Source organism: Pseudonaja textilis, chromosome 2, assembly GCF_049901715.1.
Source record: "Pseudonaja textilis isolate UNSWEBS1 chromosome 2, rPseTex1.2, whole genome shotgun sequence".
Lineage (NCBI taxonomy): Eukaryota > Metazoa > Chordata > Lepidosauria > Squamata > Elapidae > Pseudonaja > Pseudonaja textilis.
In genome coordinates this window covers 157,263,381-157,276,852 of record NC_141991.1, presented here as the reverse complement: position 1 = coordinate 157,276,852, position 13,472 = coordinate 157,263,381, and the positions used below count along the sequence as shown (strand labels likewise).

Sequence of the window (13,472 nt, the reverse complement as noted above, 5' to 3'; positions counted from 1 at the left end):
TAAACTAGGTCTTATTTCAATCTGATGCATCAGGTCTCTCTCTCTCTCTCTCTCACGCAAAACACTCTCTCCCTCCCTCCCTCCCTCTCAGACTGGCTTTTGTTAGTGTTTGGGGACAAACCCCCAAACAGAATGTGCAGCAGCAGTCAAGCCAGGCAGCCAAATGAGAGAGGAAGGGCCCTAGAGTTTACACACACTGATGACAAAACACTGTTTGTAGTTTAAATAGTTGTTTAATCCAAATTAGAGTTTAAACATTGTCAATCAGTCCATATGTCATTCACAAATATATCCATTCAGTAACTTAGTCCATTTACTAGTCAGTTCTATATCCTTATCTTCTTGTAAAGATATCTTCTCCTCTGATACCTTTCCCTTTGAAGACAACGCTGAGTATTCACAGGATATCAGCACATCAATGAAATAGTCCTTTCGTTCAGGTATTCAAACAGTTGTAGCAAACAGTAGCAAACAAAACAGTAGCAAGCAGATAACAAGCAGAGAGAGATTACGTTTCTCTTACTGCCTTTTATTGCCGTTTGTAACCGCACCCTTAATTAGTTAATTACAAGCAGTTTGGTGCTTAAAGCTACAAGTTACAAACACCCAAACCTTGGTTTATATATTTATTCACCCAAACTTAGTTGGTGTATCATTGTTATACCCAACATTCTCCCCTTTTGGGTGATATAAATATATAATACCCTTACAATCTAAAACCATACTTTACACAACTCTCTTGGTGCTTAATGGCACCTTGGGCTTTAGTAAAGTTATCAGCTATATTGTCCTCCGACATGCAGTACTCCAGCTGTATCATATTACTTTTTACAGATTGTCTAACGTTTAAGTACCTTAAATCTGTATGCTTGCTCCTAGTTTTTACTGCAATATTTGTGGCCATTTGAATTGCTGCCTGATTATCTTCATGTACAATTATAGGATAATTTACAGTTAATCCCATGTCACTCATCATCTGCTTATACATGATTAATTCAGTACATAATAACGACAAACAGGAGAATTCTGCTTCCATAGTAGACAAACTTATATGCTGTTGTCTTATTGACTTCCAACCTATTAATGTCTTACCCAGCATTATGGCTGTTCCCGAAGTCGACTTTCTTGTGTCTCTTTCTGATGCAAAACTAGCATCTGCATAAGCACTTAATATTAGATCACCTTTTGGTTCTAGATACAGTGCATGGTGTAATGTTCCTTTAAGATATCTCAAAATTCTCTTTAATGCTTTCCAATGACATTGAAGTGGATCATTATTATGTCGTGCCAGTTGATTAACACCATAAGCTATATCTGGCCTTGACCAATTGCTAATGTATGATAAGCTACCAATCAAAGATTGATATATTACCTTATCAAACTTGGGACTTTGAGCATCCATTTTGCAAATATCCTGACTCATTGGAGTCTTTGCAGTCTTACAAAGTTCCATCTTATAATCTATTAGCAATTTAGATATCTTATCCTTCTGAGATATCTTAAAACCTTTCTGTGTTTTCAGTATATTCAAACCTAGATATTTCTTTATCTCCCCTAATTGCTTGATTTTTATTTTCTTAGCTAATGATGCTATTATTTTATTGGCTTCATCATTAGTTTCTGTAATCAAAGCAATATCATCTGTAAATAATAGTAATAATGATATTTTCCCATTTGTCTCCCTTTTAAATAGACATGGATCGGCTAAACCAGCTTTAAACCCTATATTGTTTAGTTCCTTTACAATATACTGGTTCCATTCATAGCCTGATTGTTTAAGACCATAGAGGCTCTTTTTAACAACCAATAATCATTATTATTTTCACCTTTAAATCCAATAGGTTTTTCATGTATACAGTATGTCTTAGTGGAGCGTGCAAGTAAGCAGTTTCTACATCTAGATGGTTGACTATATATTTCTTACTTGCTGCCCACACTAAAGCTGCCCTTAATGTTGCTGCTTTAAGGCTAGGTGCAAATACCTCATCATAGTCATTGGCATTTTGCCTAAAACCTTGGGCTACTAATCGTGCCTTATGGATTATATTACCATCTTTTCAGTTTTTATCTTAAAAATCCATTTGCAGCCAATGGGTTTTATATCAACAGGTAATCTCGCATTTTCATATACTTTCATATCCTTTAAGGATTTCAATTCCTTATTCATTGCTGCATACCAACTTTCCTTATCTTTAGTAGGATACATTTTTATTTCATCTACAGTATATGGAACTTTATTAATCTGGCACACTGTGTTAGCCTGGTATCTATCAGGCGGTCTAGATATTCGTGTAGTTCTTCTGGGAATTACAGGGCTTGTATGAGGACTTTTTTGAATTACTACCTGTTCATGTTCCTCAGCTTGCTCAGCTATTGGTACTATTTCTTCCTTTATGGGCTCTATCTCTGCCTGTATTCCTCTCTTTACTTTATTCTTAAAGTTACAGGGATAATTAATGGGATTTCTATAGGATTCAATAATTACTTCTTTATTGTTATCCTGTTCTAACTTATCCCATCCTACGTGCTCTAGAAATTGAGCATTGGCACTGCATAACACCTTAGATGTGCCTTTCTCCCAAAATCTATATGCCCTATGGTTTGCTTGGTAACCAACGAAGAATAATTGTTTAGCTCTGTGTTGCCCTTTACGCCTGAGTTGTATAGGGATATGCACCCATGCTGGTGCACCAAATGTGTGCAGGTAACTCAGATCAGGCTTCCTGCCATGCCACATGGTGAATGGTATTTCACCAGTAGTTGTGTTAACAACGTTGTTCAATATGTTATTAGCACACATTGTGGCCTCCCCACAAAGAATCAGGTAATCCAGAATCAGTTAACATTGTTCTAACCATTGCCTGTAGTGTTTGGCCTCTTCTCTCAATAAATGCGTTGTGTTGTGGTCTGTATGGTGCAGATTTCTTGTGCTCTATTCCAGCTACCTTTAATCTATTCTGGAATTTGCTGTTAACAAATTCCGTACCATTATCTGTCACTAGGGTTATCAATTGCCGTTTAGTCTTTCTTTCTGCAAATTTTAACCAGTCGAAGAAATGTTGATATGTTTCAGTTTTGCTTTTCATTAGGTAGCAAAACCATATCTAGAATAATGGTCCATAATGCTCAGTATATATCGAGCACTCCCCATACTGGGTTTCTTTGGACCTATAATGTCTGCAAATACTACTTCTAAAGGTTCTTCAGTTTTGAAACCATTTAGCCTATTTGCAGGCAATATTTTACTCTTATCTTCACAGCAGACATTACAACGCAAATATTTATCACACGGTTTTAACCTTATTCCATCAGATAACTCTACTGTACGTTTTAGCATTTTAAAATTTACATGCCCCAAACGCCTATGCAATAAATGGATACATTCATTATGAGGCTTTATATTGTTAAATACAGTCTGTGCCTCCCCTTTCTTACTATCATGTAATACATACAATGTTCCATTTAAAGCTGCAGTTACCTTTTTGTTATCTTTTTCAATTATGCAATTATTATCCTTAAATGTAATTACATAACCTAGTTTGTCTAATACCCTTACAGAAAGCAAGTTCACCTTTAACTGTGGTACATACAACATTTTTATATCTTGGTTTAAGCATGGACAGTATGCAATACCTTCTCCCTTGGCCTTGAGGTTCCAGCCATTAGCAAGTGATATATGTTGAGAGCTTGTAGACATTTTTATAAATTTTGTCTTATCTCTCGTGATGCAGTGGGATGCACCACTGTCCACCACCCATAAATCATTCTTCACATCACAGTTGCTAAACATGGCTAGTTCAAAAGATTTCTTTGGCTTTTTTACATTCTGGCTTTTTTTTCTTTTCTGCAGAATCTTGCCAAATGTCCTCTGCCTCCACAATTAAAACACCTTTTAATTGTGTATGCCGTCGAAGATAAATTCTCTTCTTCCGGGTGCTTTAATTTACCTAGTTGGTTTCTTTCAAGCTTTGAAGATAATTTCTCTTCTTTATTAGGTTTATCTTCTCTCAGCTGGTCACGTTCACTCCTTCTTCTGGCTTCTTCTAATAGCCTGCCGGTAATCTCAGTTAATGATAAATTATCTTTTGGCAATACTTCTAAAGCAGTCACATAATCATCATAACTTTGATCTAATGAAGACAGTATGATGTATACTTGTTGCAACTCATTAAATATAAGCTCTTTTTCTTGTAATTCCTGAAAAATGCTCTTCATACAATTTAAATGAGTTAACATGTCTCCATTCTTCTGAAGATGTGTTCGAAATAGTTTGCGTGTAAGATATATATGAGCTCCTACACTGTCCCGAACATATATCTTCCTGAGGTTCTCCCAGCAGTTTGCAGCGTTTTCCTCTCCACGGATATGGATAAGTTGCTGGTCAGAGAGAGACAGTCCTATGATGCATAAAGCCTGCTCATTCTTTCGTTTATAGTCTTGTATCTTTTTGTCATCCTCCTCAACATTAGGATCTAAGTTAGTCACATCTGGTGGGTTTGTTATTATGTCCCACAAACCTTCTCTTCGTAGAAGTAAACTACATTTCATTGACCATGAAACATAGTTTGTTCCATCTAGTCTGGATATCATGGACAGATTTGGCAAATTTACTTGTGCCATTGCTCTTCAGGTAAACAACTATTTAAAAATCAATGAAAAACAGTTTGTTTTTACAGTAATGTGCAACTCACACCAACTCTCACTGCTATATCTTGGTTAGTTAGACTGTGCTCACTGGGCCCATAACCAATGTTAGTGTTTGGGGACAAACCCCCAAACAGAATGTGCAGCAGCAGTCAAGCCAGGCAGCCAAATGAGAGAGGAAGGGCCCTAGAGTTTACACACACTGATGACAAAACACTGTTTGTAGTTTAAATAGTTGTTTAATCCAAATTAGAGTTTAAACATTGTCAATCAGTCCATATGTCATTCACAAATATATCCATTCAGTAACTTAGTTCATTTACTAGTCAGTTCTATATCCTTATCTTCTTGTAAAGATATCTTCTCCTCTGATACCTTTCCCTTTGAAGACAACGCTGAGTATTCACAGGATATCAGCACATCAATGAAATAGTCCTTTCGTTCAGGTATTCAAACAGTTGTAGCAAACAGTAGCAAACAAAACAGTAGCAAGCAGATAACAAGCAGAGAGAGATTACGTTTCTCTTACTGCCTTTTATTGCCGTTTGTAACCGCACCCTTAATTAGTTAATTACAAGCAGTTTGGTGCTTAAAGCTACAAGTTACAAACACCCAAACCTTGGTTTATATATTTATTCACCCAAACTTAGTTGGTGTATCATTGTTATACCCAACAGCTTTCCTCTACTTTCCTGATGTGCCTATGGAGCTGGCGTCTCGAACATGGATGGATGGATGGATAGATAGAGACAGAGAGACAGGTAGGTAGGTAGGTAGATATATTGATAGGCAGGCAGGCAGGCAGGCAGGCAAGCAGGCAGGAAGACAGACAGACCTTTTGGATGTATGTATGTATGGATAGATAGATAGACAGACAGACAGACAGGCAGACAGACAGATAGATAAATTGGTAGATATATTGGTAGGTAGGTAGGTAGGAAGATAGATAGATAGATAGATAGATAGATAGATAGATAGATAGATAGATAGATAAATTGGTAGATATATTGGTAGATATATTGGTAGGTAGGTAGGAAGATAGATGTATATATGTATGGATAGGTAGGTAGGTAGACAGACAGACAGACAGAAAGGCAGACAGACAGACCTTTTGGATGGATGGATGGATGGATAGATTGGTAGATAGCTAGGAAGGCTTTGACCACATGCCCAATATCCAGGATCCCACTCAACCAAGCCCGCCCCACTTTGTAGTTGCCATGCCTGACAGCAAGCTCACAGGCTGCCCCTCCCACCAGGGATCAGCCTCCCAAGCACCCCCCACTCCCGGGGCACTGTAGAAGGCGGTGCTGTTTCCTGCTTTCTGGAGCCAGTACAGGGTTGAGGAAGCCCAGGGCAGGCAGTGGTGCAGCATTGGAAAAGTAGAGCGAAGCCGTGCCACCGTCGCTGTGTTCAAGGCGCCGCCCCCACAGGCACATGGGGAAACATTGACTCCAGAGCCGGCGCCTCAATGGGTGAAACTGCAGGGCTGGCCAGCGCCTCGAATGCCCCCTGCCACCTCTTAGCGCTCCTCTGCCAGCCCCCTTGGGGACGCAAAGAGGTGGCAGGGGAGCGGCATGTCAAACGTGGCCGCAGTGGCATGTAACGTGCCACCACTTCCGCATTGGAGGTGCTGGCTCCGGAGCGGTGCTAGTCAATGGGTGAACCTGCAGGGCTGGCACCTCGAATGCCCCCCCCTTGCCTCTTAGTGCCCCCCCAAGGCATCCCACCGCCCCCAGGGGGTGGTACCGCCCATTTTGGGAACCACTACCCTGGACAGAATCTCTTCTGTGTCTCAAAGTCAAGTGCCACAAGTGACTATGCATCTGTATACTCATTTCAAATAACCTTTTGAACCTGATAATTGAAGTCATGTGAATATCCAGCAATACAGTAGCTTCTAGTGTCAGTTGATTCAGGCATGGTGCTTTAATTATAAATGTCTAACTTATCAGCTTTGAAAGCCATATTCCACGCTGCCACATAGCCTGAGAAAGTGGGAGTGGGGTGATTTCAATTGAGTAGTTCAAAGTAGACAAAATGAAATTCTTTTCTTAGTTCAAGGCTATTAAGTGTGGCGCAGCAGAAAAAAAGGATCTTACACTGGGACAGATCGTGGTTGGTCCATGTGATGTGATGATGGGAGAAAAGGGGATGGATTGTAGTTTGGTACATTGTGGGAAGTCTAGAAAACTTTTAGTTTCAAGATTCCACAGATGTGCCAGATGCTATTCTAATAAAGGTACTTTTGAGATTATGCTTGTCTCGGAGTTACTGATTGGAATGGAGGTTTGCTGGAATGCTGACATAACTTTCCTCTCACATATTGCTTTCTGGATGGGACAAACTGGAGAATTATCTGTCCCAATTTATTTGTGATTATCCTAACACTGGTTTTACATTGGTAAACGATTTGAAAGCTGGATTTAGCACTAGAGAGAAGTTCACTATACAAGGTTCTATCAATACAATTAAATTTCATACAATGTTTTTTAGTCAACTAACTCTTAATTAGATTGTTGCTGGATAGGGATCATTTGCCACTGTCTCTTCATGTGGGCCTTAATCCTCTTTTGACCTCTTGGATATTCCCATCCAGGCATGGGACAGTGACACTTGGGTCCAGCTGTTCTTATGCTTAGATGGTCTGAAGAGCCTGCAAGTGAGGCAACTCCTTCTTGTCTTCAATATGTCCCTTGAGCTCCATGGACTCGAAAGATCAAATTCTTCAGAACCCTTAGCAAATATAATGTTATGATATACAACCTCTGGAATTCATTATTAACACATTTGCACCCTGTGAGCTTTTGTCTTAGGCAGAAACCCTAGAATCTAGTCTAAAATTGCATGCAAGCTATGGTAGATCTGATAATAACTTTCAAGTGTTACAAATTCAGTAACTGTCCCATTCAGGAATCAGCTATTTGATCTTAAAAGAGGTTATAAAACCAAAGAAAAAGAATCAATTGTTTTACACATGCTACATACACACTATTAGGAATAACTTTTTCAAGCTACAAAAGATCGAAATGCACCCTTTTTCTGGAAAATAATTTCAAGCACTTCAGTCAACCTGATGGTTCAGCCAGAAGCTAAGATTCTGCCTAAGGTGGAAAGAGTTCAATAACATGCTTCACAAGTTCTCTCCTATTAGCCCTCTGCCTCAACATCTGCTTGCGTACTAAGTTCAGTACTTAGTACACAACATGTCAATCTTTTATTCACAAAATAGCTGTAATATTTAGATTTTAGTATTGTATTTACGCATTTAGAAATACTTATGCTTTTTAATCAATATTTTGTAACATCTTACAACAATTTTACAAAATGTTGATCAGTAACTGGAATAAAGTTGTCTCAATTGATTTGATTGTTTATGATTTAAAAATGAGTGAATGAAAGAAAGTGTGCATTGTGTCTAAAAAAGGAATAAAATATGCATTTGTATCCAACAGAATGAATGGAAGAACAAAAGGAAATGTGAAAGCTGCTTGGAAAAGAGTGAAAAGAATGTTACAACCTGTTACAAAAGCCTGTAGTTTACATAGACATGTTAAAGTTGAATCTTGTGAAGTCGGGATTAGCTATTTTCAGATTAGACAGAACTGTTCGATAAACATGAAACAAGATGAATTCAATACTCAACGGGACAAGAATGACTAGGAGTCCATTAACTTGAAAGAGAAGTAGGAAAGGACTAGACAAATTTGGGCTGACAAATTACTATGCCAAAATTTATATGCTACTTTCTTCACTGATTCTAAGTAGTTTACAACATATGAAATAAAACAATATCATGAAAGCATCCATAAAATCCAATAAATATAAAACAACGTTGCTAAAACTGTAAGTAAATGTGTCTTCAAATAAGCCCAATTGTTCTCTTCAAGAAGACTGCTTTTATAACATTCTGAAATCTTATCAGAAAAATGTACTTAATATTGGTGCACAAGCTGTTGAGGGGCTACCACAGACACTCTACAAGTAAATTCCCTCCTCAGTTCCTTTCCAAGTTTTTAATTTATTTCTTTTAACAATCTTAGAATTAAATTCTATGATAAGAAAATGGAAATAAAGTGTTAGGATTTTCAACATTTTGCAAACTAAGAGATTCTTACATTTCAATCTTCGACAGGTCACTGACAAAGGCTTGAGTTGCACACTGAGACACGGATACATCTGTAAATCTCTCTACTCTGAACTTTGGTTTATTCTTCTTCTGGGATCTAAGGTATGTAATTTATTCCAATACTTCATTGATAAGAGAAAGGCTTACAAACTCATTGTCTGTTATACCTAGATATTTTAAATACTGTTTATTTAATTTAGGGACAGCGTTTTTTTAACAAATATTCATATATTCATTATGCTCAGTTGAAAAAATATTTTTAAAACATCACATTTCTTAGCCAAAACTCTCAGAAATGCATTCACCTCTTGTATGGAAGATAGCTGGATGGAACTCTGATTGATGACAGTGTTGCTTCCTCAAGATGAGTAACACTCCTTATGTCTTCGTTCCCTCTACTTCTATTAAGGTCATTGGATTCAAAGCAACTTGTAGTAAATCCTAAAACTTTATAAAACAAGCTTAAAATAATTGCTACAACCCACCTTTTTCATTCAACTATAATCTATCTTATAAAAGGGCAGGGGAAGAATAGGTCACCAAAGCCTCCCAAATTGTACCACCAAAATTTAGGGACAAAACTGTGTTTTGTTCACTAATACGGACTTGGCATTCACCAGCATCAACCAAAATCCAGGACTTCCAGCAGCCTGTCCACCTGGCCCTTCAAATAGGTTCAGTGGGTAATCAGCAGCCAGCTGAAGGTAGCCTTTTCCTTTTTCTGGTAAAATAGCATTTGTAATTCAAAAGGATTAAGTTATGGGACTATTAGTATAATTTGCTTCCCAATCTGTCCTCTATTACCCAAATAAAGTACCAATGTTCCATCATCAAACTGGAGTGTTACTTCACATGTCATGGTTGTTGGAGGAGAGTATATAATTGCTTTTGCATTAAAAATGCTATTTTACCAGAAAAAATGGGTCATTCCATGAGAAAGGCTACCTTCAGTTGGCTGCTAGTTACCTGCTGAACCTATTCCAAGGGCCAAGTGGCCAGACTGCTGGAGGCCCTGGATTTTGGTTAATGCTAATAAATGCCAAGTCCATATTAGTGAACAAATGGATCTGGCATGTATTATTGAAACCTGGTTCAGCAACTGTAGCAAAATCACCCTTTCTGAAATCTGCTTGCTCACATTTGAGTTTACATCTGCTTTGAATGCCAGGATAAGGGAAAGTTTGGTGGCATTCAGTAGTACTGTGGTGGGCTGTGAATGCCTTTATGTGACATTTGGTAGTACAGACAAGCTAGGAATTCTACTCATGTATCATATGGCTTATGCAAAACAGTCATTTTCTGGCTGTCCAAATCTCATGGCTGGGCTGTTGTTGGAATCTCCCAGCTTCTACTGCCAGGGGACTTCAGTTACCATGTTGTGGAACTTCTGTGCTAGATTTCTAGGATAAACTGGAAATTCATGGCAATCATAGGCTTGAACTAGTTTGCCTTAGGTATGTGTGTTGGGCATGTAATTGGCATTATTCCAGATCTAACCTTTATTAGAGCATCTGTTATATAATTTGAACATAGAGGACCTTATAGAGAGTCCATTGTTCAATTCAAATCACTCCCTGGTTTGTCTGAGGCAAATAATTGTCTGGAATCCATGCTGATTGGGAGGTTCTATTAAATCCCCAGACCCTTTAGGGTTCTCATAAGCATTTGGAGAGTTTTTCTGCTAATTGCAGTCAGTTCTGTCAAGCACCCTGTGACTGCAAGATGAAAACGCTCCTGGGTGGCTTCTCCCCTTCCACAAATCTGGAGAGGATTCTTGGGTGAACAAGGAGCACTGGGAAATAAAAGGGCTGAAGAGACCAGAGCATTAATGGGAAAAGGGTGGAAGTGAACTTGACCAAACCTGTGTATACAGTAAGTGTCCATCTGGAAGTGATTAAGGCAGAGAAGCATTCTTACTTCATCCTTATAGCAACTTTCTTTTTTGGGGGACCGAAAGTTAGCAAGATCTGCCCACAAGCTCTTATGAATATTTGGTCAATGTTTTGCCACAACATGGCTCAAATTTACATAAGTCTTGGCTCTGTATGGGCAGTTTGTATGAACCAGACAGAAGTAGAATCTTGCAAAGTGATCTGGAAATCATTCCATGTGGCAGATTTCAATGAAGAGGATAGGGTGCTGGGCAGCATTAGCTCTGTCACAGATGCTTATCCCTCCTATTATTATCCAGGGGTGAATACTAGAGTATGGTTGCTATTGTTCCATCATAGCGCCTTGATTTTGTATCAGGTGAGCAGTAAGAATATTTTATGAAATTTTATCAGTGTATTATTAGATTAACAGAGTGGAAGTTTAGACAACTTATGTTTGAGCCTACTAAAAATCTTTTCCTTTGTTATTTTTCAGGGAATCCTACTGATGTATGGAATTTATCTTGCAGGTCTAACAGATAATCTCAGTTGCCCACCAGTTAATCAGTCCCTGACACTCATAAGTGCAGTAGCCATTATTTTCCTCTTTATTGGAATCATGCTGGTGGTTAATAGTTTTTTCCACTTGTGGCACAATCTGGTGTATGGATTAACTTCAGGAGGAATCTTTGTCTGTATGTCTTCAATAAACTGTTTGATCTTTATCCCACAGGTAAAAAAGCAGATGAGCTGTATTGCAAATTACTTTCCCCCATGTAAATGGAATTCCTGACATATAAAATGAATATATAAATTAATTAAAATAGGAAGTCTCAGTGATAACTATAGTTTACTTGGCAAGAAAATGCAATTGTATATCCTCAGCTCATAATAAATATGTTCTGCTTTGCATTCCTGTAAACTCATGACAGGACTCTCATCATACTGGGAGTTGCAAATACGGTTTTCTTAGCTGTGCTGTACAATGATTCAAGAACTTATATAGTTGGGTGCCATACCACATATCCTACTTTAGCACTACATAGTTGTAGAATTGTAGAATGATAACAAGAAGAATAATAAAAAATCCTCACACTTTTTAATTTTAATGTTAGAATTTCATTAAAATGTATTTAAAAATTGAAATCTAGGGGAAATGCATTAATTAGGTTAAATCTAATTTTACCATTTTTGAAGTATAATTTCTCCAAAAGTGAAGTATCTCTTTTAGTCAGAAAAAAAATGCAAATACAATTTAAATGAGGAGCAGATAAACTCACACTTTCCCTTTTGTGAGCAACTGCCCTTGACCGTAAGATAGACAAAGCAGAGAAATATGCCAATTGAATCTGACTGTGGATTCATGAGACAGTATTCTTCTGTTCAGGCACCATAGCTTCCACACTGTAAAGGAAATAAGGTTGAAACCAATTTTGCAAAAGCAAAGTTCAGGTCAGCCAAGATATCAATGGCAAAAATGTAGTTTTGCTAACAATAAAAAAATAGTTTAAAACCTGAAATCTGTCCTATGAAATTCATCAGTCATTATTATACAGCACAGCAGTCTGTGCCTCCTTATAATATCAGAATTCCTTGAATGCTACTTGTTGTCCTTTATAAAATGTGACATTACTTGCTTAAGAGCAACTAAATTGCATTGAGCTTTGGCAGCAAGAAGGTTCAGTTTCAAGTCACTGTCAGATAACCTCATGGAAATAGTGAAGTTAGACAGTTGATTTCAATGTAGACATTCATATATTTTAGTGTGGCCTATTTATCTGAATATATCTTACATATTTGGCTCCTGTTGTCTGTAAAATGCAATAAAATTTGGGAGATAGGAGATTGTTTAATATGGGTGAATTCTCAGGTATTTGTAAGCATTTATTTCATATAAGTGGTTCAAACATTTTGTACTCTGTGAAACATTTTGATGCTATAGCTGCCAAGTGACAAAGCTGCTCCATTGCTTTGTTGCCTTCTTTCTTTAAGTAGTGAAAAGGTCTGAAGTAAAATATTTTGTCCCAGAAAAGTGTGTGTGTGTGTGAGAGAGGGGGGAGAGAGGGGGGGGGGGAGACAAAGGAAATGAACCTTGCCTTCCAAATGAAAAGTGTTATGTCCTTGGAACTCTAGGAGTTCTCACTCAGGTCCATTCACTTTGCGGGGGCGTTTTTCCCCCCTCATTCATTGGTTGGTTCTCCCCAGCAGCCAGCTATAAAAGCAGGCTGCGGGGTCCAACCAGTTGCTGATCGCTGCGAGCCAGTTCCAGGCTTGGCAAGCACGGTCAGTCCTTTATTGCTATAATAAAGTATTGTTGCACTCATGCTCTGGTTCAGCCTCTCTTTTCCCAAACTTAACAAAAAGTGTGCATGTATACAAGAGAATGAGATTTACCTATGACAACAAAACAATTCAGCAGTTCAAGACATGCCCTTCCTACCCCCTTTCTCCAATAGCTTTCACTTTTTGCCTACTGTACTGTTTCTAGCTTGATTTTTACTTCTGATTAGGCTGAGCTCTAATTCTATTGTAATGTTCAACAGATCAGACAGTGGAAGACTTTTGAAAAACAAGAAGCTGATACCAGCAACATGGCTAAATATTTTACAGGTTCTAACAAGAATTTCCACTCTACAATGTATAGTGATGAAGAGATATACCAGCTGCTTGGGGAAAAAAACACCATGATGCAGCAGCTTGCAGAGGTGGGAAATATTTACATAATTAGTAAATTAGTCAAAAGAATGAAAATACAGCATCTCATCACTATGCAACCATTCTCACATGCTATATGAACATAGTTAAAGTATCTCATAGAATAAAAACTG

The 13,472-nt window shown here is 38.0% G+C and overlaps 1 protein-coding gene across 5 annotated transcripts in view; it reads left to right on the top strand.

Annotated features, from left to right (window-relative positions):
- Positions 1 to 13,472, top strand: part of GPR156 (G protein-coupled receptor 156) — a 42,167-nt gene that overhangs the window by 25,352 nt on the left and 3,343 nt on the right. For all 5 annotated transcript variants that reach the window (XM_087926142.1, XM_087926138.1, XM_026713344.2 and 2 more), the window contains 3 exons: positions 8,780 to 8,875; positions 11,141 to 11,377; positions 13,188 to 13,349. In XM_087926142.1, coding sequence (XP_087782268.1) covers positions 8,780 to 8,875; positions 11,141 to 11,377; positions 13,188 to 13,349 — 495 coding nt within the window. The remainder of the gene's footprint in view (positions 1 to 8,779; positions 8,876 to 11,140; positions 11,378 to 13,187; positions 13,350 to 13,472) is intronic.